At 50.5% G+C, this 22,622-nt stretch overlaps 1 protein-coding gene across 1 annotated transcript in view; it reads left to right on the top strand.

The window, feature by feature from the left end:
• The window catches only part of LOC140393372 (glutathione S-transferase omega-1-like), a 45,667-nt gene that overhangs the window by 4,279 nt on the left and 18,766 nt on the right, over positions 1-22,622 (top strand). The window contains exons 3-4 of the mRNA XM_072479756.1: positions 11,095-11,317; positions 17,770-17,871. Coding sequence (XP_072335857.1) covers positions 11,095-11,317; positions 17,770-17,871 — 325 coding nt within the window. The remainder of the gene's footprint in view (positions 1-11,094; positions 11,318-17,769; positions 17,872-22,622) is intronic.

Here is a 22,622-nt window from a genome sequence, read left to right as displayed (position 1 = left end):
TTGTGCCGAACCTTTGTCCTAGATTAATCATAGATTATCATTGAATTTACAGGGCAGAAGGAGGCCATTCGGCCCCTTGAGTCTGCACCGGGTCTTGGAAAGAGCACCCTACCCAAACTCAACACCTCCACCCAACACCAAGGGCAATTTGGACATTAAGGGCAATTTATCATTGGCCAATTCACCTAACCCGCACATCTTTGGACTGTGGGAGGAAACCGGAGCACCCGGAGGAAACCCACGCAGACACGGGGAGGACGTGCAGACTCCGCACAGACAATGACCCAATCCGGAATCGAACCTGGGACCATGGAGCTGTGAAGCAATTGTGCTATGCACAATGCTACCGTGCTGCCCTTAAGAACAAATAAATCTACACTGTATCATTTTACCGTAATCCATGTACCTATCCAATAGCTGCTTGAAGGTCCCTAATGTTTCCGACTCAACTACTTCCACAGGCAGTGCATTCCATGCCCCCACTACTCTCTGGGTAAAGAACCTACCTCTGATATCCCTCCTATATCTTCCACCTTTCACCTTAAATTTATGTCCCCTTGTAATGGTGTGTTCCACCCGGGGAAAAAGTCTCTGACTGTCTACTCTATCTATTCCCCTGATCATCTTATAAACCTCTATCAAGTCGCCCCTCATCCTTCTCCGCTCTAATGAGAAAAGGCCTAGCACCCTCAACCTTTCCTCGTAAGACCTACTCTCCATTCCAGGCAACATCCTGGTAAATCTTCTTTGCACCTTTTCCAGAGCTTCCACATCCTTCCTAAAATGAGGCGACCAGAACTGTACACAGTACTCCAAATGTGGCCTTACCAAAGTTTTGTACAGCTGCATCATCACCTCACGGCTCTTAAATTCAATCCCTCTGTTAATGAACGTGAGCACACCATAGGCCTTCTTCACAGCTCTATCCACTTGAGTGGCAACTTTCAAAGATGTATGAACATAGACCCCAAGATCTCTCTGCTCCTCCACATTGCCAAGAACTCTACCGTTAACCCTGTATTCCGCATTCATATTTGTCCTTCCAAAATGGACAACCTCACACTTTTCAGGGTTAAACTCCATCTGCCACTTCTCAGCCCAGCTCTGCATCCTATCTATGTCTCTTTGCAGCCGACAACAGCCCTCCTTACTATCCACAACTCCACCAATCTTTGTATCGTCTGCAAATTTACTGACCCACCCTTCAACTCCCTCATCCAAGTCATTAATGAAAATCACAAACAGCAGAGGACCCAGAACTGATCCCTGCGGTACGCCACTGGTAACTGGGATCCAGGCTGAATATTTGCCATCCACCACCACTCTCTGACTTCTATCGGTTAGCCAGTTTGTTATCCAACTGGCCAAATTTCCCACTATCCCATGCCTCCTTACTTTCTGCATAAGCCTACCATGGGGAACTTTATCAAATGCCTTACTAAAATCCATGTACACTACATCCACTGCTTTACCTTCATCCACATGCTTGGTCACCTCCTCAAAGAATTCAATAAGATTTGTTAGGCAAGACCTACCCCTCACAAATCCGTGCTGACTATCCCTAATCAAGCAGTGTCTTTCCAGATGCTCAGAAATCCTATCCTTCAGTACCCTTTCCATTACTTTGCCTACCACCGAAGTAAGACTAACTGGCCTGTAATTCCCAGGGTTATCCCTAGTTCCTTTTTTGAACAGGGGCACGACATTCGCCACTCTCCAATCCCCTGGTACCACCCCTGTTGACAGTGAGGATGAAAAGATAATTGCCAACGGCTCTGCAATTTCATCTCTTGCTTCCCATAGAATCCTTGGATATATCCCGTCAGGCCCGGGGGACTTGTCTATCCTCAAGTTTTTCAAAATGCCCAACACATCTTCCTTCCTAACAAGTATTTCCTCGAGCTTACCAATCTGTTTCACACTGTCCTCTCCAACAATATCGCCCCTCTCATTTGTAAATACAGAAGAAAAGTACTCATTCAAGACCTCTCCTATCTCTTCAGACTCAATACACAATCTCCCGCTACTGTCCTTGATTGGACCTACCCTCGCTCTAGTCATTCTCATATTTCTCACATATGTGTAAAAGGCCTTGGGGTTTTCCTTGATCCTACCCGCCAAAGATTGTTCATGCCCTCTCTTAGCTCTCCTAATCCCTTTCTTCAGTTCCCTCCTGGCTATCTTGTATCCCTCCAATGCCCTGTCTGAACCTTGTTTCCTCAGCCTTACATAAGTCACCTTTTTCCTCTTAACAAGACATTCAACCTCTCTTGTCAACCATGGTTCCCTCACTCGACCATCTCTTCCCTGCCTGACAGGGACATACATATCAAGGACACGTAGCACCTGTTCCTTGAACAAGTTCCACATTTCACTTGTGTCCTTCCCTGCCAGCCTATGTTCCCAACTTATGCACTTCAATTCTTGTCTGACAACATCGTATTTACCCTTCCCCCAATTGTAAACCTTGCCCTGTTGCACGTACCTATCCCTCTCCATTACTAAAGTGAAAGTCACAGAATTGTGGTCACTATCTCCAAAATGCTCCCCCACTAACAAATCTATCACTTGCCCTGGTTCATTACCAAGTACTAAATCCAATATTGCCCCTCCTCTGGTCGGACAATCTACATACTGTGTTAGAAAAGCTTCCTGGACACACTGCACAAACACCACCCCATCCAAACTATTTGATCTAAAGAGTTTCCACTCAATATTTGGGAAGTTAAAGTCACCCATGACTACTACCCTGTGACTTCTGCACCTTTCCAAAATCTGTTTCCCAATCTGTTCCTCCACATCTCTGCTACTATTGGGGGGCCTATAGAAAACTCCTAACAAGGTGACTGCGCCTTTCCTATTTCTGACTTCAACCCATACTACCTCAATAGGGTGATACTCCTCGAACTTCCTTTCTGCAGCTGTTATACTATCTCTAATTAATAATGCCACCCCCCCACCTCTTTTACCACCCTCCCTAATCTTATTGAAACATCTGTAACCAGGGACCTCCAACAACCATTTCTGCCCCTCTTCTATCCAAGTTTCCGTGATGGCCACCACATCGTAGTCCCAAGTACCGATCCATGCCTTAAGTTCACCCACCTTATTCCTGATGCTTCTTGCGTTGAAGTATACACACTTCAACCCATCTCCGTGCCTGCAAATACTCTCCTTTGTCAGTGTTCCCTTCCCCACTGCCTCATTACACGCTTTGGCGTCCTGAATATCGGCTACCTTAGTTGCTGGACTACAAATCCGGTTCCCATTCCCCTGCCAAATTAGTTTAAACCCTCCCGAAGAGTACTAGCAAACCTCCCTCCCAGGATATTGGTGCCCCTCTGGTTCAGATGCAACCCGTCCTGCTTGTACAGGTCCCACCTTCCCCAGAATGCGCTCCAATTATCCAAATACCTGAAGCCCTCCCTCCTACACCATTCCTGCAGCCACGTGTTCAACTGCACTCTCTCCCTATTCCTAGCCTCGCTATCACGTGGCACCGGCAACAAACCAGAGATGACAACTCTGTCTGTCCTGGCTTTCAACTTCCAGCCTAACTCCCTAAACTTGTTTATTACCTCCACACCCCTTTTCCTACCTATGTCGTTGGTACCAATGTGCACCACGACTTCTGGCTGCTCCCCCTCCCCCTTAAGGATCCTGAAGACACGATCCGAGACATCCCTGGCCCTGGCACCCGGGAGGCAACATACCTTCCGGGAGTCTCGCTCGCGACCACAGAATCTCCTATCTATTCCCCTAACCATTGAATCTCCTACAACTATTGCTTTTCTATTCTCCCGCCTTCCGTGTACGGGGAGTGCAGTGTGTACGGGGAGTGCAGTGTGTGTGGGGAGTGCAGTGTGTACGGGGAGTGCAGTGTGTACGGGGAGTGCAGTGTGTGCGGGGAGTGCTGTGTGTGCGGGGAGTGCAGTGTGTGCGGGGAGTGCAGTGTGTGCGGGGAGTGCAGTGTGTACGGGGAGTGCAGTGTGTACGGGGAGTGCAGTGTGTACGGGGAGTGCAGTGTGTGTGGGGAGTGCAGTGTGTGCGGGGAGTGCAGTGTGTGCACGGGGAGTGCAGTGTGTGGGGGGAGTGCAGTGTGTGCGGGGAATGCAGTGTGTGCACGGGCAGTGCAGTATGTGCACGGGGAGTGCAGTGTGTGCGGGGAGTGCAGTGTGTACGGGAAGTGCAGTGTGTACGGGGAGTGCAGTGTGTGTGGGGAGTGCAGTGTGTACGGGGAGTGCAGTGTGTACGGGGAGTGCAGTGTGTGTGGGGAGTGCAGTGTGTGCGGGGAGTGCAGTGTGTGCACGGGGAGTGCAGTGTGTGCACGGGGAGTGCAGTGTGTGCGGGGAGTGCAGTGTGTACGGGAAGTGCAGTGTGTACGGGGAGTGCAGTGTGTATGGGGAGTGCAGTGTGTGTGGGGAGTGCAGTGTGTGTGGGGAGTGCAGTGTGTGTGGGGAGTGCAGTGTGTGCGGGGAGTGCAGTGTGTATGGGGAGTGCAGTGTGTACGGGGAGTGCAGTGTGTGGGGGGAGTGCAGTGTGTATGGGGAGTGCAGTGTGTACGGGGAGTGCAGTGTGTGTGGGGAGTGCAGTGTGTGTGGGGAGTGCAGTGTGTGCGGGGAGTGCAGTGTGTACGGGGAGTGCAGTGTGTGCGGGGAGTGCAGCGTGTACGGGGAGTGCAGTGTGTACGGGGAGTGCAGTGTGTGTGGGGAGTGCAGTGTGTGTGGGGAGTGCAGTGTGTGTGGGGAGTGCAGTGCTTGTGGGGAGTGCAGTGTGTGCGGGGAGTGCAGTGTGTGCGGGGAGTGCAGTGTGTGTGGGGAGTGCAGTGTGTACGGGGAGTGCAGTGTGTACGGGGAGTGCAGTGTGTACGGGGAGTGCAGTGTGTACGGGGAGTGCAGTGTGTGTGGGGAGTGCAGTGTGTACGGGGAGTGCAGTGTGTACGGGGGGTGCAGTGTGTGGGGGGAGTGCAGTGTGTGGGGGGAGTGCAGTGTGTGTGGGGAGTGCAGTGTGTACGGGGAGTACAGTGTGTATGGGGAGTGCAGTGTGTACGGGGAGTGCAGTGTGTACGGGGAGTGCAGTGTGTATGGGGAGTGCAGTGTGTGCGGGGAGTGCAATGTGTACGGGGAGTGCAGTGTGTGTGGGGAGTGCAGTGTGTGTGCGGAGTGCAGTGTGTTTGGGGAGTGCAGTGTGTACGGGGAGTGCAGTGTGTGCGGGGAGTGCAGTGTGAGCGGGGAGTGCAGTGTGAGCGGGGAGTGCAGTGTGTGCGGGGAGTGCAGTGTGTACGGGGAGTGCAGTGTGTGTGGGGAGTGCAGTGTGTGTGGGGAGTGCAGTGTGTACGGGGAGTGCAGTGTGTACGGGGAGTGCAGTGTGTGCGGGGAGTGCAGTGTGTGCGGGGAGTGCAGTGTGTACGGGGAGTGCAGTGTGTGCGGGGAGTGCAGTGTGTGCGGGGAGTGCAGTGTGTGGGGGGAGTGCAGTGTGTGCGGGGAGTGCAGTGTGTGCGGGGAGTGCAGTGTGTGCGGGGAGTGCAGTGTGTGCGGGGAGTGCAGTGTGTACGGGGAGTGCAGTGTGTACGGGGAGTGCAGTGTGTGCGGGGAGTGCAGTGTGTGCGGGGAGTGCAGTGTGTGCGGGGAGTGCAGTGTGTGCGGGGAGTGCAGTGTGTACGGGGAGTGCAGTGTGTGCGGGGAGTGCAGTGTGTGCGGGGAGTGCAGTGTGTGTGGGGAGTGCAGTGTGTACGGGGAGTGCAGTGTGTGGGGGGAGTGCCGTGTGTACGGGGAGTGCAGTGTGTGCGGGGAGTGCAGTGTGTACGGGGAGTGCAGTGTGTACGGGGAGTGCAGTGTGTGTGGGCAGTGCAATGTGTACGGGGAGTGCAGTGTGTGTGGGGAGTTCAGTGTGTACGGGGAGTGCAGTGTGTACGGGGAGTGCAGTGTGTGCGGGGAGTGCAGTGTGTACGGGGAGTGCAGTGTGTATGGGGAGTGCAGTGTGTGTGGGGAGTGCAGTGTGTACGGGGAGTGCAGTGTGTACGGGGAGTGCAGTGTGTGTGGGGAGTGCAATGTGTATGGGGAGTGCAGTGTGTACGGGGAGTGCAGTGTGTACGGGGAGTGCAGTGTGTACGGGGAGTTCAGTGTGTACGGGGAGTGCAGTGTGTGTGGGGAGTGCAGTGTGTGTGGGGAGTGCAGTGTGTACGGGGAGTGCAGTGTGTACGGGGAGTGCAGTGTGTACGGGGAGTGCAGTGTGTACGGGGAGTGCAGTGTGTACGGGGAGTGCAGTGTGTACGGGGAGTGCAGTGAGTACGGGGAGTGCAGTGTGTACGGGGAGTGCAGTGTGTACGGGGAGTGCAGTGTGTATGGGGAGTGCAGTGTGTGAGGGGAGAGTGCAGTTTGTGTGTGGGGACTGCAGTGTGTGTGGGGACTGCAGTGTGTGCGGGGAGTGCAGTGTGTACGGGGAGTGCAGTGTGTGTGGGGAGTGCAGTGTGTACGGGGAGTGCAGTGTGTGTGGGGAGTGCAGTGTGTGCGGGGAATGCAGTGTGTGTGGGGAGTGCAGTGTGTGCGGGGAGTGCAGTGTGTACGGGGAGTGCGGTGTGTACGGGGAGTGCGGTGTGTGCGGGGAGTGCAGTGTGTGCGGGGAGTGCAGTGTGTACGGGGAGTGCCGTGTGTGTGGGGAGTGCAGTGTGTGCGGGGAGTGCAGTGTGTACGGGGAGTGCAGTGTGTACGGGGAGTGCAGTGAGCACGGGGAGTGCAGTGTGTACGGGGAGTGCAGTGTGTGTGGGGAGTGCAGTGTGTGTGGGGAGTGCAGTGTGTACGGGGAGTGCAGTGTGTGCGGGGAGTACAGTGTGTACGGGGAGTGCAGTGTGTGTGGGGAGTGCAGTGTGTGTGGGGAGTGCAGTGTGTGTGGGGAGTGCAGTGTGTATGGGGAGTGCAGTGTGTACGGGGAGTGCAGTGTGTACGGGGAGTGCAGTGTGTGTGGGGAGTGCAGTGTGTACGGGGAGTGCAGTGTGTACGGGGAGTGCAGTGTGTGCGGGGAGTGCAGTGTGTACGGGGAGTGCAGTGTGTGCGGGGAGTGCAGTGTGTACGGGGAGAGCAGTGTGTACGGGGAGTGCAGTGTGTACGGGGAGTGCAGTGTGTGCGGGGAGTGCAGTGTGTGCGGGGAGTGCAGTGTGTACGGGGAGTGCAGTGTGTGTGGGGAGTGCAGTGTGTACGGGGAGTGCAGTGTATACAGGGAGTGCAGTGTGTGCGGGGAGTGCAGTGTGTACGGGGAGTGCAGTGTGTACGGGGAGTGCATTGTGTGGGGGGAGTGCAGTGTGTGGGGGGAGTGCAGTGTGTGTGGGGAGTGCAGTGTGTGTGGGGAGTGCAGTGTGTACGGGGAGTGCAGTGTGTGTGGGGAGTGCAGTGTGTACGGTGAGTGCAGTGTGTACGGGGAGTGCAGTGTGTACGGGGAGTGCAGTGTGTGCGGGGAGTGCAGTGTGTATGGGGAGTGCAGTGTGTGTGGGGAGTGCAGTGTGTACGGGGAGTGCAGTGTGTACGGGGAGTGCAGTGTGTGTGGGGAGTGCAGTGTGTGTGGGGAGTGCAGTGTGTACGGGGAGTGCAGTGTGTACGGGGAGTGCAGTGTGTGTGGGGAGTGCAGTGTGTACGGGGAGTGCAGTGTGTGTGGGGAGTGCAGTGTGCGCGGGGAGTGCACTGTGTGTGGGGAGTGCAGTGTGTACGGGGAGTGCACTGTGTACGGGGAGTGCAGTGTGTACGGGGAGTGCAGTGTGTACGGGGAGTGCAGTGTGTGCGGGGAGTGCAGTGTGTACGGGGAGTGCAGTGTGTGTGGGGAGTGCAGTGTGTACGGGGAGTGCAGTGTATACAGGGAGTGCAGTGTGTGTGGGGAGTGCAGTGTGTACGGGGAGTGCAGTGTGTGTGGAGAGTGCAGTGTGTACGGGGAGTGCAGTGTGCGGCTGCAGCTTGTCAGCCTCCTGAGTGTCAATCACGAATACGGTAAATCCGGCACCGTTTCTCATTAGAATCGATTGTGTTCCACGTGGTGCCGGAGCTAGCCCTTATTGGTCGCTGCGTCGGTCCAGGTCCCACACCAGTTTTGCTGTTGTGGAACTCCACGGATCCTGCGCTGGCGTAAACATTTAGTCTCAGAAACAGATAATCCAACCGCATAACTTTTATTTTTTTATAAAACGTGGAGGAACAGAGTCACAAGACCGCTAATTAGTCTTAGCAACAAGAAAAAACATTTATTAAACATGGAAAAATAGGATTATAATACAACAATCCTTTACTCCTGCCTTAGGTTAACAATTCCTATGTGGCGACTACGGGTTTTTCACAGTAACTTCATTTGAAGCCTACTTGTGACAATAAGCGATTTTAATTCTTTTTCATTTTGCTAAGCAGGTTTTGAGCTTCACGCGGATTGCAGAATACATTTGAAGCTACAATGGTCTCATTAGCACACAAAGTCCCTTTTTTAAAGCACACAGATTGGCTGTGGTCAAATACACTTTCCGCTCTGAGTCCAAGTCCTTGGATTTCTCCTCAGAATCCCCCTCGATGATTGTCATATGAGAGTTTCCAAACTCCACTCACAAAACACGCTTTAAAACCTCACTCATAATCATGCTTTCCATTAGTGGTTTGCATCCCAAAATCCAGTCCACCTTTTCCAAAAGACCCTTGTGAACAGAGCTTCCGCTCCACTTCTACCAGCAAATCCACTCCAGTTCTTACACCAACCCCTTTCACTATTTCTTCGTCTTTCCTGCTTTTACACACTTGTCTAGCCACCAAATCCCACAGGTATCTCAATTCATATTCCACAGGCTGTAATAAAATCTCAAAAGCCTGAAAATCACTTCTTCTATCTGGCATCTCAGGTTTCTTCTCAGCTTTGTCTGTCTTTTAAAAAAATAAATTTAGAGTCCCAATTCTTTTTTTCCAATTAAGGGGCAATTATAATAATAGTGTGGCCATCCACCTACCCTGCACATCTTTGGGCAGACACGGGGAGAATCCGCACGGACAGTGACCTGGGGCTGGGATCAAACCCGGATACTCGGTGCCGCGAGGCGGCAGTGCTAACCACTGTGCCACTGTGCCTCCCAGCTCGGTATGTCTCAACTAAACAGTCTGCTGTTCTTGTACCTTTATCATCAGACCACCTAGAAACGGCTTCTCATTCCTCTAGTTTCCTTAACTAGCTGCCATTTAGATATGGGTTTCCTCCGGGTGCTCCGGTTTCCTCCCACAAGTCCCGAAAGACGCGCTGTTAGGTGAATTGGACATTCTGAATTCTCCCTCTGTGTACCCGAACAGGCGCCGGAGTGTGGCGACTAGGGACTTTTTACAGTAACTTCATTGTTAATGTAAGCCTACTTGTGACACTAATTAAATTAAATTAACCATTATTCCATTGTATGGCTTTTCTTATAGCAACGCTAAGAGAGATGTTCCCTCTCTAGCTTCCTAAAACTACTGCTTTTAGCAGAGCTGTGGAAGCTGCCCCACTCCAGCTTGTCTATCTACAATTGCCGTAGCATATCATTTAAAACTCAAGAACAAAGGAATGTTTTTTCCCTTGTAAGGGCCTCTAATTGCTCAGCAACTATATTTACTCTTTACGCATCGTTCCCCCCTCACCATAGAATCCCATTTGGAAGACAGTCAGGTTAGTTTCGCTTCCAGTTAACATCAGTCCCTCCCCTGACCCATTAGCCTCCCAGAACTGGATGCAGTTGGCTAACGCTCACTCACAGCTCAGACGACCTCTCATCTCCATTGCGGGGCTGGTCCTGACCTTTTCCCTCACCAACCCAAAGTCGCCTTTGGCCTCTCGTCAGGAACTCCCCTATCTTATTCTGTACCTCGCTGGGGGTTCTGACAGGAGATCTCTATGCTTGCACATCCCTAATGGGCCGGATCAACTGGACGGTAATGTCTGTCTTGGGGACGAATGAATCCTCACTGACAGGCACCATTTTGGCACAAAACCAAACCCAGTGCCTCTTCAGCCCATGTACCCAAACATTTAGACTTCAACCCTGAGTATTCACCTATTGCTAAACTTTGAGTCTGTGGGCAGCTGACATTATTCTCTTGTACATTATTCTGTAATCACATTTCAGTGTTGAGCAGGATGTCTGGTTTTAATTTCATTTTCGATATGACATTCTCCAATTCCTCTGGACATCTATTTCTGTCAGACATTCAGGTAGCAGCTGGGCATGCCCGGCAACTTCCCAGAACAATCTGGAAGGCCAATTAGTTTGACGAGCAGGAGTCTCCGGGATGTTCGAGGACAATTCCTTTCTGCTTCAGGGGTAGGCAAAGCCAATGAGCACCTTTCTTGCTCAGGCTGCACCATCCCGACACCTCATTGCTGTCAGGCTTCTACACTAAAGACTCCTGAACGGTTACCCTGGGTGGGCATCGTTTTGGCTTCTCCGTGGTAGGCCCCCTCCTTGACTCTCATCATAGGCCACCCCCCCCCCCCCGCAGCTGCCCATACCCCCCCCCCCACCCCCCCCCCACCCCCCCGCAGCTGCCCATACCCCCGTGCCCCGGACTAGCACACCCCGCAGCCTTCAGGATGATCCACACCAGCTGCGACACCCACCCTGGATATTCCCGAGCCCCCCGCCCCCGCCCCTCCCTCCACTTCATCCCCAGTCACCCCTGCGTCCCTCCCACTCCTCTCCAGAGCTGCCCAGCAGGCTCTGTCCCCTCGGACTCCCTGCCAGTAGGTGGCGGCAGTGATGGTAACCCCCTTCCATCCTCTCGAAGGTCATGGCACCTTGTTAAAAAGCAGCGGTAATTCACCCCGACCTTCACGTCTGGAGGGAACATTCAGTGAGGGCTGAAGATGCACATTAACACAGTAAGTATATTAGAATGGATTCAAATTCATGCAAATTCATGCAAATCAGGTTTAGATCCTTCCTGGATGTGAACTTGGCCACATTATCTCACCTCCAGGCTGTGTATGATGAGGTTTGGCCCAGTTGAAGGGGATTTGCTTAACCTGAATGTTTGTATGATATATTAACTTTCCAAATTGGCAAGCTTGTCATGGTTATTGGGATTTTAACCCTACCCTATTCTCTTCCAGGTACGAAACAATTAATATCAACCTGATGAACAAGCCTGACTGGTTCTTTGAGAAGAATCCTCTTGGCTTGGTTCCAGTTTTGGAGACCTGCCAGAATGAGCTGGTTTATGATTCTCCAATCACCTGCGAGTTTCTGGATGACAAGTACCCTGCCAAACGCCTGCTGCCCACAGACCCCTATGAAAAGGCCAAGCAGAAGATGCTGTTGGAACATTTCAGTAAGGTACACGGGGAGTTGCTGCATTTCAAAAACAGAAAATCTCAGCAGGTCTGACAACATCTGTGGAGAGAGAACGGAGCTTCCGACCCAGACTCCGAGCGTTCGCTCCCTTCTCTCTCCACAGAGGCTGTCAGACCTGCTCAGATGGTCCAGTATTTTCTGCTTTTGTTTCAGATTCCAGCATCCGCAAAATTTACTTTTATCTTTGAGTTGATGTATTTATTGGAGTGTGTGTGGTGGGACACTGTGTGGGCAACACGATAGCACAGTGGTTAGCACTGTTGCTTCACAGCGTCAGGGTCCCAGGTTCGATTCCCGGCTTGGGTGACTGTCTGTGCGGAGTCTGCACGTTCTCCCCGTGTCTGCGTGGGTTTCCTCCGGGTGCTCCGGTTTCCTCCCACAGTCCAAAGCTGTGCAGGTCATGTGGATTGGCCATGATAAATTCCCCTTAGTGTCCAAAAAGGTTAGATGGGGTTTCTGGGTTATGGGGATAGGATGGAGGTGTGGGCTTAAGTAGAGTGTTCTTTCCAAGGGCTGGTGCAGACTGTAGATTCTATGATGCTATGATCCAATCAGAGGAAGGGTAAAGGGGCCAATGGCCTTCAGTCAGCTCATAGAACCATGCAGTTCAGAAAGAATCCCTTTGTGCCATCAGCTTCAGCGAATCAATTAGTCCCACTCCATCTTCTGCCCACATACCTGAGCACATTTCTCTATTTCATAGAGATCGATCAATGTGATCAGTCAAGAAATTAATAATATGCCAACCAATTATGAGGATGGCAGAAAGTGAACTGGATTGACCTGGGACGCTCTGCTTCCAATGATTCCTCTGGCTTCCGCTGCTTGAACTAATCCCATCTTCAAATCTGCTCGAAACTCATTTGAAAACCATTGTTAGCTGGAATCCAAATCTCGGCTCTGAACCTTCTCTCACACAGGTTTCTTGACAAGATGTTTTGTCAGAATGTAGAGAGGAAGGCGGAATTTCCTTTTTGAGACCAATCAGAACACAGCACCTTCGACAACACCTTGCAAACCCACAGCCACTACCATCTAGAAGGACAAGAGCAGCAGATACCTGGGAACCCCACCACCTGGAGGTTCCCCTCCCAGTCACTCACCATCCTGACTTGGAAATGGATCGCCGTTCCTTCACTGTCACTGGGCAACATCCTGGAACTCCCTCCCTAACAGCACTGTGGGTGTACCTACACCTCAGGGACTGCAACGGTTCAAGAAGGCAGCTCACCCCCACCTTCTGAAGGGCAATTACTGTTTATTTATAACAAGAACTATAATGAAATATGCAGCAAATACAACTGGTTAACAATAAACTAATTCCTAACTTCCCACTTTAACTTGCCCCCCCACGTGCTACATACACACAAGACAGACAAACACAGAGGGGTGGAAACGGGTAAAATAATCAGCAAAAGTAAAACAAGAATCTTTGTTTCAGGTGATGGTGTTTAGCACACCTCCCGTCACAGCCTGCAAGTGAAATGAGAGACCATGCACTTGATTTACCGGCCTCATCATGAGAACATAAGAACTAGGAGCAGGAGTAGGCCATCTGGCCCCTCGAGCCTGCTCCGCCATTCAATGAGATCATGGCTGATCTTTTGTGGACTCAGCTCCACTTTCCGGCCCGAACACCATAACCCTTAATCCCTTTATTCCTCAAAAAACTATCTACCTTTATCTTAAAAACATTTAATGAAGGAGCCTCTACTGCTTCACTGGGCAAGGAATTCCATAGATTCACAAACCTTTGGGTGAAGAAGTTCCTCCTAAACTCAGTCCTAAATCTACTTCCCCTTATTTTGAGGCTATGCCCCCTAGTTCTGCTTTCACCCGCCAGTGGAAACAACCAGCCCTCATCTATCCTATCTATTCCCTTCATAATTTTATATGTTTCTATAAGATCCCCCCACATCCTTCTAAATTCCAATGAGTACAGTCCCAGTCCACTCAACCTCTCCTCGTAATCCAACCCCTTCAGCTCTGGGATTAACCTAGTGAATCTCCTCTACACACCCTCCAGCGCCAGTAGGTCGTTTCTTAGGTAAGGAGACCAAAACTGAACACAATACTCCAGGTGTGGCCTCACTAACACCTTATACAATTGCAGCATAACCTCCCTAGTCTTAAACTCCATCCCTCTAGCAATGAAGGACAAAACTCCATTTGCCTTCTTAATCACCTGTTGCACCTGTAAACCAATGGATAACCTCACATTTGTCAACATTGTATTCCATCTGCCAGACCCTAGCCCATTCACTTAGCCTGTCCAAATCCCTCTGCAGACTTCCAGTATCCTCTGCACTTTTTGCTTTACCACTCATCTTAGTGTCGTCTGCAAACTTGGACACATTGCACTTGGTCCCCAACTCCAAATCGTAAATTGTGAACAATTGTGGGCCCAACACTGATCCCTGAGGGACACCACTAGCTACTGATTGCCAACCAGAGAAACACCCATTAATCCCCACTCTTTGCTTTCTATTAATTAACCAATCCTCCATCCATGCTAATACTTTACCCTTAATGCCATGCATCTTTATCTTATGCAGCAACCTTTTGTGTGGCACCTTGTCAAAAGCTTTCTGGAAATCCAGATATACCACATCCATTGGCTCCCCGTTATCTACCGCACTGTTAATGTCCTCAAAAAATTCCACTAAATTAGTTAGGCACGACCTGCCCTTTATGAACCCATGCTGCGTCTGCCCAATGGGACAATTTCCATCCAGATGCCTCGCTATTTCTTCCTTGATGATAGATTCCAGCATCTTCCCTACTACCGAAGTTAAGCTCACTGGCCTATAATTACCCGCTTTCTGCCTACCTCCTTTTTTAAACAGTGGTGTCACGTTTGCTAATTTCCAATCCGCCGGGACCACCCCAGAGTCTAGTGAATTTTGGTAAATTATCACTAGTGCATTTGCAATTTCCCTAGCCATCTCTTTTAGCACTCTGGGATGCATTCCATCAGGTCCAGGAGACCTGTCTACCTTTAGCCCCATTAGCTTGCCCATCACTACCTACTTAGTGATAACAATCCTCTCAAGGTCCTCACCTGTCATAGCCTCATTTCTATCAGTCACTGGCATGTTATTTGTGTCTTCCACTGTGAAGACCGACCCAAAAAACCTGTTCAGTTCCTCAGCCATTTCCTCATCTCCCATTATTAAATCTCCCTTCTCATCCTCTGAAGGACTAATATTTACCTTAGCTACTCTTTTTAAAAAAATATATTTGTAGAAACTTTTACTATCTGTTTTTATATTCTGAGCAAGTTTACTCTCATAATCTATCTTACTCTTCTTTATAGCTTTTTTAGTAGCTTTCTGTTGCCCCCTAAGGATTTCCCAGTCTTCTAGTCTCCCACTAACCTTTGCCACTTTGTATGCTTTTTCCTTCAATTTGATACTCTCCCTTATTTCCTTAGATATCCACGGTCGATTTTCCCTCTTTCTACCGTCCTTCCTTTTTGTTGGTTTAAACCTTTGCTGAGCACTGTGAAAAATTGCTTGGAAGGTTCTCCACTGTTCCTCAACTGTTTCACCATAACGTCTTTGCTCCCAGTCTACCTTAGCTAGTTCTTCTCTCATCCCATTGTAATCTCCTTTGTTTGAGCCCGACGCATTGACGCAATGAGGCTATTGAACCTCGCTCGCGCTGGGCAAGATCCAGATCAGTTCATTTAAATAGTAGACGACGGATTCTCCCAGTGCCCAAGAACTAACGGGCTCCCCAGCGAGACCTCGCCAGGAGACCATTTAGTATTGGTCCACATAACCGTGGAGCAGGCATGATGGCACCTGGGGGGTTTCCCTCTGCCATTGGAGGCCCCTAGGTGGTTGGGGACATGGCAGGAAGGCCCCCTGACTCTCCCCCTGGCAGCAGGCACTGCCTGGCTGGCAGGCGCACTGGCCTGGTGCCAGGGTGGAGGTGTCAAGGTGACTCTGCCAAGGGTCTGGGCCTAAGGGGGGGCCATGCCCATGAAAAGAGGAATGGGGGTTATGATGGGTGAGGAGGTGAAGGGGCCTTATAAAGGTTGGGGCAATTAAGGGTGGGGATCCTGAAAAGTGGGGTGAATGGGGGGTGGGGAGGACTGAAAAGGGGGGCCTTTAGCGACTCCATAACAGGGTGCCCTCACTTCAGGTAATTTGGACATTCTGAATTCTCCCGCTGTGTACACGAACAGGAGCCGGAATGTGGTGACTAGGGGCTTTTCACAGTAACTTCATTGCAGTAAGCCTACTTGTGACAATAATAAAGATTATTATTGAGGATGTGTGGGGTAATGCCCATGTGTGCGTGACTGACATTACCCACGGGTGGGGGTGTGGGAGACCCTGAAGCTCACTTAGAGATCAGGGCATCCTTTCAAAAGGCAGTCCGATCTCTGAGATGCCGGTATTGCTGGCGGGTTCAGCTCCTCAGTGATGAAAACATTTCCAAGTGTGGGTTTGACCGGGGAGAAACTTTTCAAGGCCCAAAAAATGATTAAGTATGGTTGAATACCAGAGTGCAGTGGAGAATCACGGCCCTTATGTGACATTTGAACTTTCTCTGTGGTTAGGGTTTGACCCCCAGCTCCCTTTCCACTCTTGCACCAAATAGGGATGAACAACTGTCCTCTGTCCTTCCTTTCAGCAATGTTCCCCAGTCCGTCATAGCCAGCTCATGCCTCATAGTGACTTTTATTACCCTGGTCTCAGAATCAACTACCTCACTATCCACCTTGATACAGAATTCTACCATATTATGGTCACTCACCCCAAGGGTCCTCTCACAATTAGATTACCAACTAATCCTTTCTCATTGATTAATACGGGGATCAGGAATTATGGGGAGAAGGCAGGAGAATACGGATGAGAAAAATATCAGCCATGATTGAATGACGGAGCAGACTGGATGGGCCGAGTGGCCTAATTCTGCTCCTTTGTCTTATAGTCTTATTGCACGATACCCAGTCCAAGATGGCTTGGTCCCTGGTTGGTTCCTCATTGTATTGGTTCCAGGAAACCATCCCGTATTCGCTCCAGAAATTCCTCCTCTATTGTTCTGTGACTAATCTGACCCACCCAATCTATATGCAGATTAAAGTCACCCATAAACACAGATGGTCCTTCATCACACAAATCTCTGATTTCCTGTCTCTGTTTCTAAAGGACCAATTTAGCTACTCTCTTCCTTTTTATACGTTTGTAAAAGTTCTTACAATCTGTTTTTATATTTTGGCTGGTTTACTTTTATATTCTATTTTTTCCCTTACCTTCAACTTTTTGGTGGCCCTTTGAACATAAGTACATCAGAAATGGGAGCAAGTGTAGGCCGCTCAGCCCCTCAATACTGACCCACCATTCAATAAGCTCAGGGTTGATCTGACTGTCACCAGAACATTTTCCAGTATCGCCTTCATAACTGTTAACTTTCTTGTCAATCAAAAATCTATCTAACTCAGTGTTGAATATATTCATTGACCCAACCTCCACTGTCTTCTGGGGAGGGGGAATTCCAAACACTAACAACTCTCTGAGGGAAACAAATCCCGCTCTGGAGTCCCACAGGAGAGATAACATCCTCTCCGCATCCATCCCACTAAGCATCCTCGGAATATTGTCCCAACAAGATCATCTCTCAATCTTCTCAAGTTGAATGAGAATCGGCCCAACCTGCTCAACGTTTCAGACAAACCCTTTATCGCAGGAATCAGACCAGCCGATCTCTGAATTGCTCCCAATGCAAGTATCTCTCTCCTTAAGTCAGGCAATGAAAACTCTTTCCTCGGTGTAATCCCATCATTGCCCTGTATCGCTACAGCAAGAATTCCTTCCTGTTATACTTTAACCCCCTTATAATAAAGGCCAAGATTCCATTTTCTTAATTACTTGCTCTGCCTCCATGTTGACATTTTGTGATTGCAGGTTCCTCTAGACTGCACAACCGGCCGTGCATGGACCCGACCTGCCAGATGATGCCCCCCTGGGTAGTCCCTCGCCACCCCCTGGCCACCCCACCAGTTCCCCCCCCAGCCCACGTCCCCCGCGCGGTCGGGAACCCGGCCCATCGGGGGCAGAGCATCGGGGAGGACCTTCGGGTGACGTCCTGAGGCCGTCCCCAACGCCGTGCGGCGCGATGATGCTGTTGTGGAGGGGGCGGAGTTTGCAAAAACAGGCGCTGTCGCCGATTCCATCGTTAACAGGGATTCTCCGCCCGATCACTGATTACGAAATTGGGGTCGGGAAATGTAGAATCCTGCCTGGAATCTTCGTGCCAGCCTGCTCCATACATTTATTGTTATTTTGGGTTTGAACAGTGCTGGTGAATGAGTGTATATGAAGTGTCCAATGTATGATGCTCAGCGTTATCTTCAGTTACCTGATGTAGTCGGTCAGCTTTCTGCTGCTGTCTCTTTCTGACTCCATTCTTTCTGTGACCAGGTGACTGGATCCATGTACAGGATTTCAGTGGATAAGCAAAAATCCATGGATACGACTAAACTGGAGGAGGACCTCCAGGATCAGCTCATCAACTTTGAACAGGTAAAGGGAGAATTGGTGAAACAGAGTGAAGGAGGTTTGGCTGATGGTCTGGGGAGCAGGAACTGAGCAGATATTGGATTGTGATAGTGTGGAAACGCAGCAGGAAACTCTGAGTCTCGGAGTATTGCTGTGAGATTGCTAATGTTCCTCTCACCTCACGGAACAGACCCACAGGCTCTCGGTTTGACGGCAGTCCGAACAAACTGTTGAGGTCAGAGACAAAACCAAACCTCCCGACTGATCGGCTGATGTATAGAATAGAATTATAGATAACAAAACAGACTTGCATTTATATAGAGCCTTTCATGTCAGGACATCCCAAAGTGACTTACTAACAAGGAACACTTTTTAAGTTGTACTGCAACAAAAAACAGAACATTTGGTCACAAGATGCCACAGGCAGCAATTCGATAATTCAGAGAAAATAGAGGAAGGAGAAGGCAATTCGGCCCATCGAGCCTGCTCGGCCATTCGGCCCATCGAGCCTGCTCGGACATTCGGCCCATCGAGCCTGCTCGGCCGTTGGGCCCATCGAGCCTGCTCGGCCATTCGGCCCATCGAGCCTGCTCGGACATTCGGCCCATCGAGCCTGCTCGGACATTCGGCCCATCGAGCCTGCTCGGACATTCGGCCCATCGAGCCGGTTCGGCCATTCAGCCCATCGAGCCTGCTCGGCCATTCGGCCCATCGAGCCTGCTCGGACATTCGGCCCATCGAGCCTGCTCGGCCATTCGGCCCATCAAGCCTGCTCGGACATTCGGCTCATCGAGCCTGTTCGGACATTCGGCCCATCGAGCCTGCTCGGACATTCGGCCCATCGAGCCTGCTCGGACATTCGGCCCATCGAGCCTGCTCGGACATTCGGCCCATCGAGCCTGCTCGGACATTCGGCCCATCGAGCCTGCTCGGACATTCGGCCCATCGAGCCTGCTCGGCCATTCAGCCCATTGAGCCTGCTCGGCCATTCAGCCCATTGAGCCGGTTCAGCCATTCAGCCCATCGAGCCTGCTCGACCATTCGGCCCATCGAGCCTGCTCGGACATTCATTATGATCATGGCTGATCGTCAAGTTCAATACCCTGGTTCCACCATCCCCCCCCCATATACTTGTGACAATAAAGATTATTTATTTATTTATATCCCTTCATCCCTTTACCCCAAGAGCTGTATTTAATTCCATCTTGAAATTACACAGCGTTTTGGCCTCAATTACTTTCTGTGGGAGCGAATTCCACAGATTCACCGCTCTCTGGGTGAAGACATTTCTCCTCACCTCAGTCCTAAAAGATTTACCCCTTATCCTCAAACTATAACCCCTAGTTCTGGGCTCCCCCACCATCGGGAACATTCTTTCTGAATCTACCCTGTCTAATCCTGTTAGAATTTTGTAAGTTTCTATGAGATCCCCTTTCACTCTTCTGAACTTCAATGAATATAATCCTAACCCACTTAGTCTCTCCTCATCTGACAGTCCCGCCATCCCAGGAATCAGCCTGGTAAACCCTCGCTGCTCTCCCTCCATAGCGAGAACATCCTTCCCCAGATAAGGACACCAAAACTGCCCACAATACCCCAGGTGTGGCCTCACCAATGCCCGATACAATTGCAGTAAAACATCCCTATTCCTATACTCAAATCCTCTCGCTCTGAAGGCCAACATACCTTTTGCTTTCTTCACTGCCGGCTGTACCTGCGAGCTTACTTTCAGTGACTGATGCACGAGGACACCAAGGTCTCGCTGAGTATCCGCCTCTCTCAACTTACACCCATTCAAATAATAATCTGCTTTCGTATTTTTGCAACTAAATGGATAACCTCACATTTATCCACATTATTCTGCATCTGCCATGCATGTGCCCACTCACTCAGCCTGTCCCAATCCCGCTGAAGCTTCTCTGCATCCTCCTCACAGCTCACCCTCCCAACCAACTTTGTATCATCTGCAAATTTGGAGATATAATTACTTCCCTCGTCCAAATCATTAACATATAATGTGAACAGTTGGGGTCCCAGCACAGATCCCTGCCGTACCCCACTAGTCACTGCCTGACAATCAGAAAAAGACCCATTTATTCCAATGTATTGCTTCCTGTCTGCCAACCAGCTTTCTATCCATCTCAAGACACTACCCATGCAAAGAACAAAGAACAAAGAAATGTACAGCACAGGAACAGGCCCTTCGGCCCTCCAAGCCCGTGCCGACCATACTGCCCGACTAAACTACAATCTTCTACACTTCCTGGGTCCGTATCCCTCTAATCCCATCCTATTCATATATTTGTCAAGATGCCCCTTAAATGTCCCTATCGTCCCTGCTTCCACTACCTCCTCCGGTAGTGAGTTCCAGGCACCCACTACCCTCTGCGTAAAAAACTTGCCTCGTACATCTACTCTAAACCTTGCCCCTCTCACCTTAAACCTATGCCCCCTAGTAATTGACCCCTCTACCCTGGGGAAAAGCCTCTGACTATCCACTCTGTCTATGCCCCTCATAATTTTGTATACCTCCATCAGGTCGCCCCTCAACCTCCTTCGTTCCAGTGAGAACAAACTGAGTTTATTCAATCGCTCCTCATAGCTTATGCCCTCCATACCAGGCAACATTCTGGTAAATCTCTTCTGCACCCTCTCTAAAGCCTCCACATCCTTCTGGTAGTGTGGCGACCAGAATTGAACACTATACTCCAAGTGTGGCCTAACTAAGGTTGTATACAGCTGCAACATGACTTGCCAATTCTTATACTCAATGCCCCGGCCAATGAAGGCAAGCATGCCGTATGCCTTCTTGACTACCTTCTCCACCTGTGTTGCCCCTTTCAATGACCTGTGGACCTGTACTCCTAGATCTCTTTGACTTTCAATACTCTTGAGGGTTCTACCATTCACTGTATATTCCCTACCTGCATTAGACCTTCCAAAATGCATTACCTCACATTTGTCCGGATTAAACTCCATCTGCCATCTCTCCGCCCAAGTCTCCAGACAATCTAAATCCTGCTGTATCCTCTGACAGTCCTCATCGCTATCCGCAATTCCACCAACCTTTGTGTCGTCTGCAAACTTACTAATCAGTAATGCGTTTTAACTTTACATAGCAATCTGCTATGTGAGCCCTTATCTTCTGAAAGTCTAAATAAACCGCATCCACCGGGTCTCCCTGGTCAACTCTACGAGTTACATCTTCAAAGAATTCCAGTAGATTTGTCAAACACGATTTTCCTTTCATAAATCCACGCTGACTCTGTCTGATTACACCCCTGCTTTCCAAATGCTGTGCTGTGAAACCTTGATAATGGACTCCAGCAACTTCCCTACTTCCGACGTTAGGCTCACTGGTCTATAGTTCCTTGTTTTCTCTCTACCTCCCTTTTTGAATAGCGGGGTTACATTCGCTACTCTCCAGTCTGTAGGAACCATTTCAGAGTCCAAACAATTTTGGTAAATGACCACCAATGGATCTACTATTTCTAAAGCCACCTCCTTTTAAAAAAAAAAAAAATATTTATTAAAGTTTTTTAACACAATTGTTCTCCCTTACAAACAATAACCGCCCCCCCCCTCGTAACAAAAAAAAAACGAAATCGCGCAGAGCAAGATATATACATGGCAAAATGATATATCTACACAGCTTTGTACACTGGCCCTCACCCGTACGTGCCAGTTTCCCCCACCCTTCATGTTATCTCTTGCTCATCCCAGGCAGTCCCCCCTTTCCCACCCCCCTCCTCCCACCTCCCAGGATGCCCCCTCCATCCCCCCCCCCCCCCCCAAGGTTGCTGCTGCTGCTGACCAACCTTCCTCTAACGCTCCGCGAGATAGTCTAGGAACGGTTGCCACCGCCTGTAGAACCCCTGCGCCGACCCTCTCAAGGCGAACTTAATCCTCTCCAACTTTATGAACCCAGCCATATCATTTATCCACGCTGGGGGGCTTCGCCTCCTTCCACATTAGCAAGATCCTTCGCCGGGCTACTAGGGACGCAAAGGGCCTCTTTCGCCTCCTGCACTCCCGGTTCGTCCACTACTCCAAATATTGCTAGCCCCCAGCTTGGCTTGACCCGGACTTTCACCACCTGGGATATTGCTCCCGCCACTCCTCTCCAGAACCCCTCCAGTGCCGGGCATGACCAAAACATATGGACATGGTTCGCCAGGCTCCCTGAGCACCTTCCACATCTGTCCTCCACCCCAAAGAACCTACTCAACCTCGCCCCCCGTCAAGTGCGCTCTGTGGACCACCTTAAATTGTATCAGGCTGAGCCTGGCACACGAGGAGGAGGAATTAACCCTACCTAGGGCATCAGCCCACAGACCTTCCTCGATCTCCACCCCCAGCTCCTCCTCCCATTTACCCTTCAACTCTTCTACCAGCGCTTCCCCCTCTTCTTTCAACTCCTGGTGTATTTCCGACACCTTGCCCTCCCCGACCCATACACCCGCGATCACCCTATCTTGAACTTCTTGTGCCGGGAGCAACGGGAATTCCCTCACCTGTCGCCTCACAAAAGCCCTCACCTGCATATATCTAAAGGCATTTCCCGGGGGTAACTCAAACTTCTCCTCCAGTGCCCCTAGGCTTGCAAACGTCCCGTCGATGAACAGGTCCCCCATTCTTCCAATCCCCGCCCGATGCCAGCTCTGGAACCCCCCGTCCATCTTCCCCGGGGCAAACCGGTGGTTACCCCTGATCGGGGACCACACCGATGCTCCCATTGCACTTAAAGCGACCTCCTTAAGTACTCTGGGATGAAG

Source organism: Scyliorhinus torazame, chromosome 16 (genome assembly GCF_047496885.1).
Source record: "Scyliorhinus torazame isolate Kashiwa2021f chromosome 16, sScyTor2.1, whole genome shotgun sequence".
NCBI classification, from domain to species: Eukaryota; Metazoa; Chordata; class Chondrichthyes; order Carcharhiniformes; family Scyliorhinidae; genus Scyliorhinus; species Scyliorhinus torazame.
Note: the sequence above shows the minus strand (reverse complement) of the source record. Positions and strands in the feature narration are given on the sequence as shown.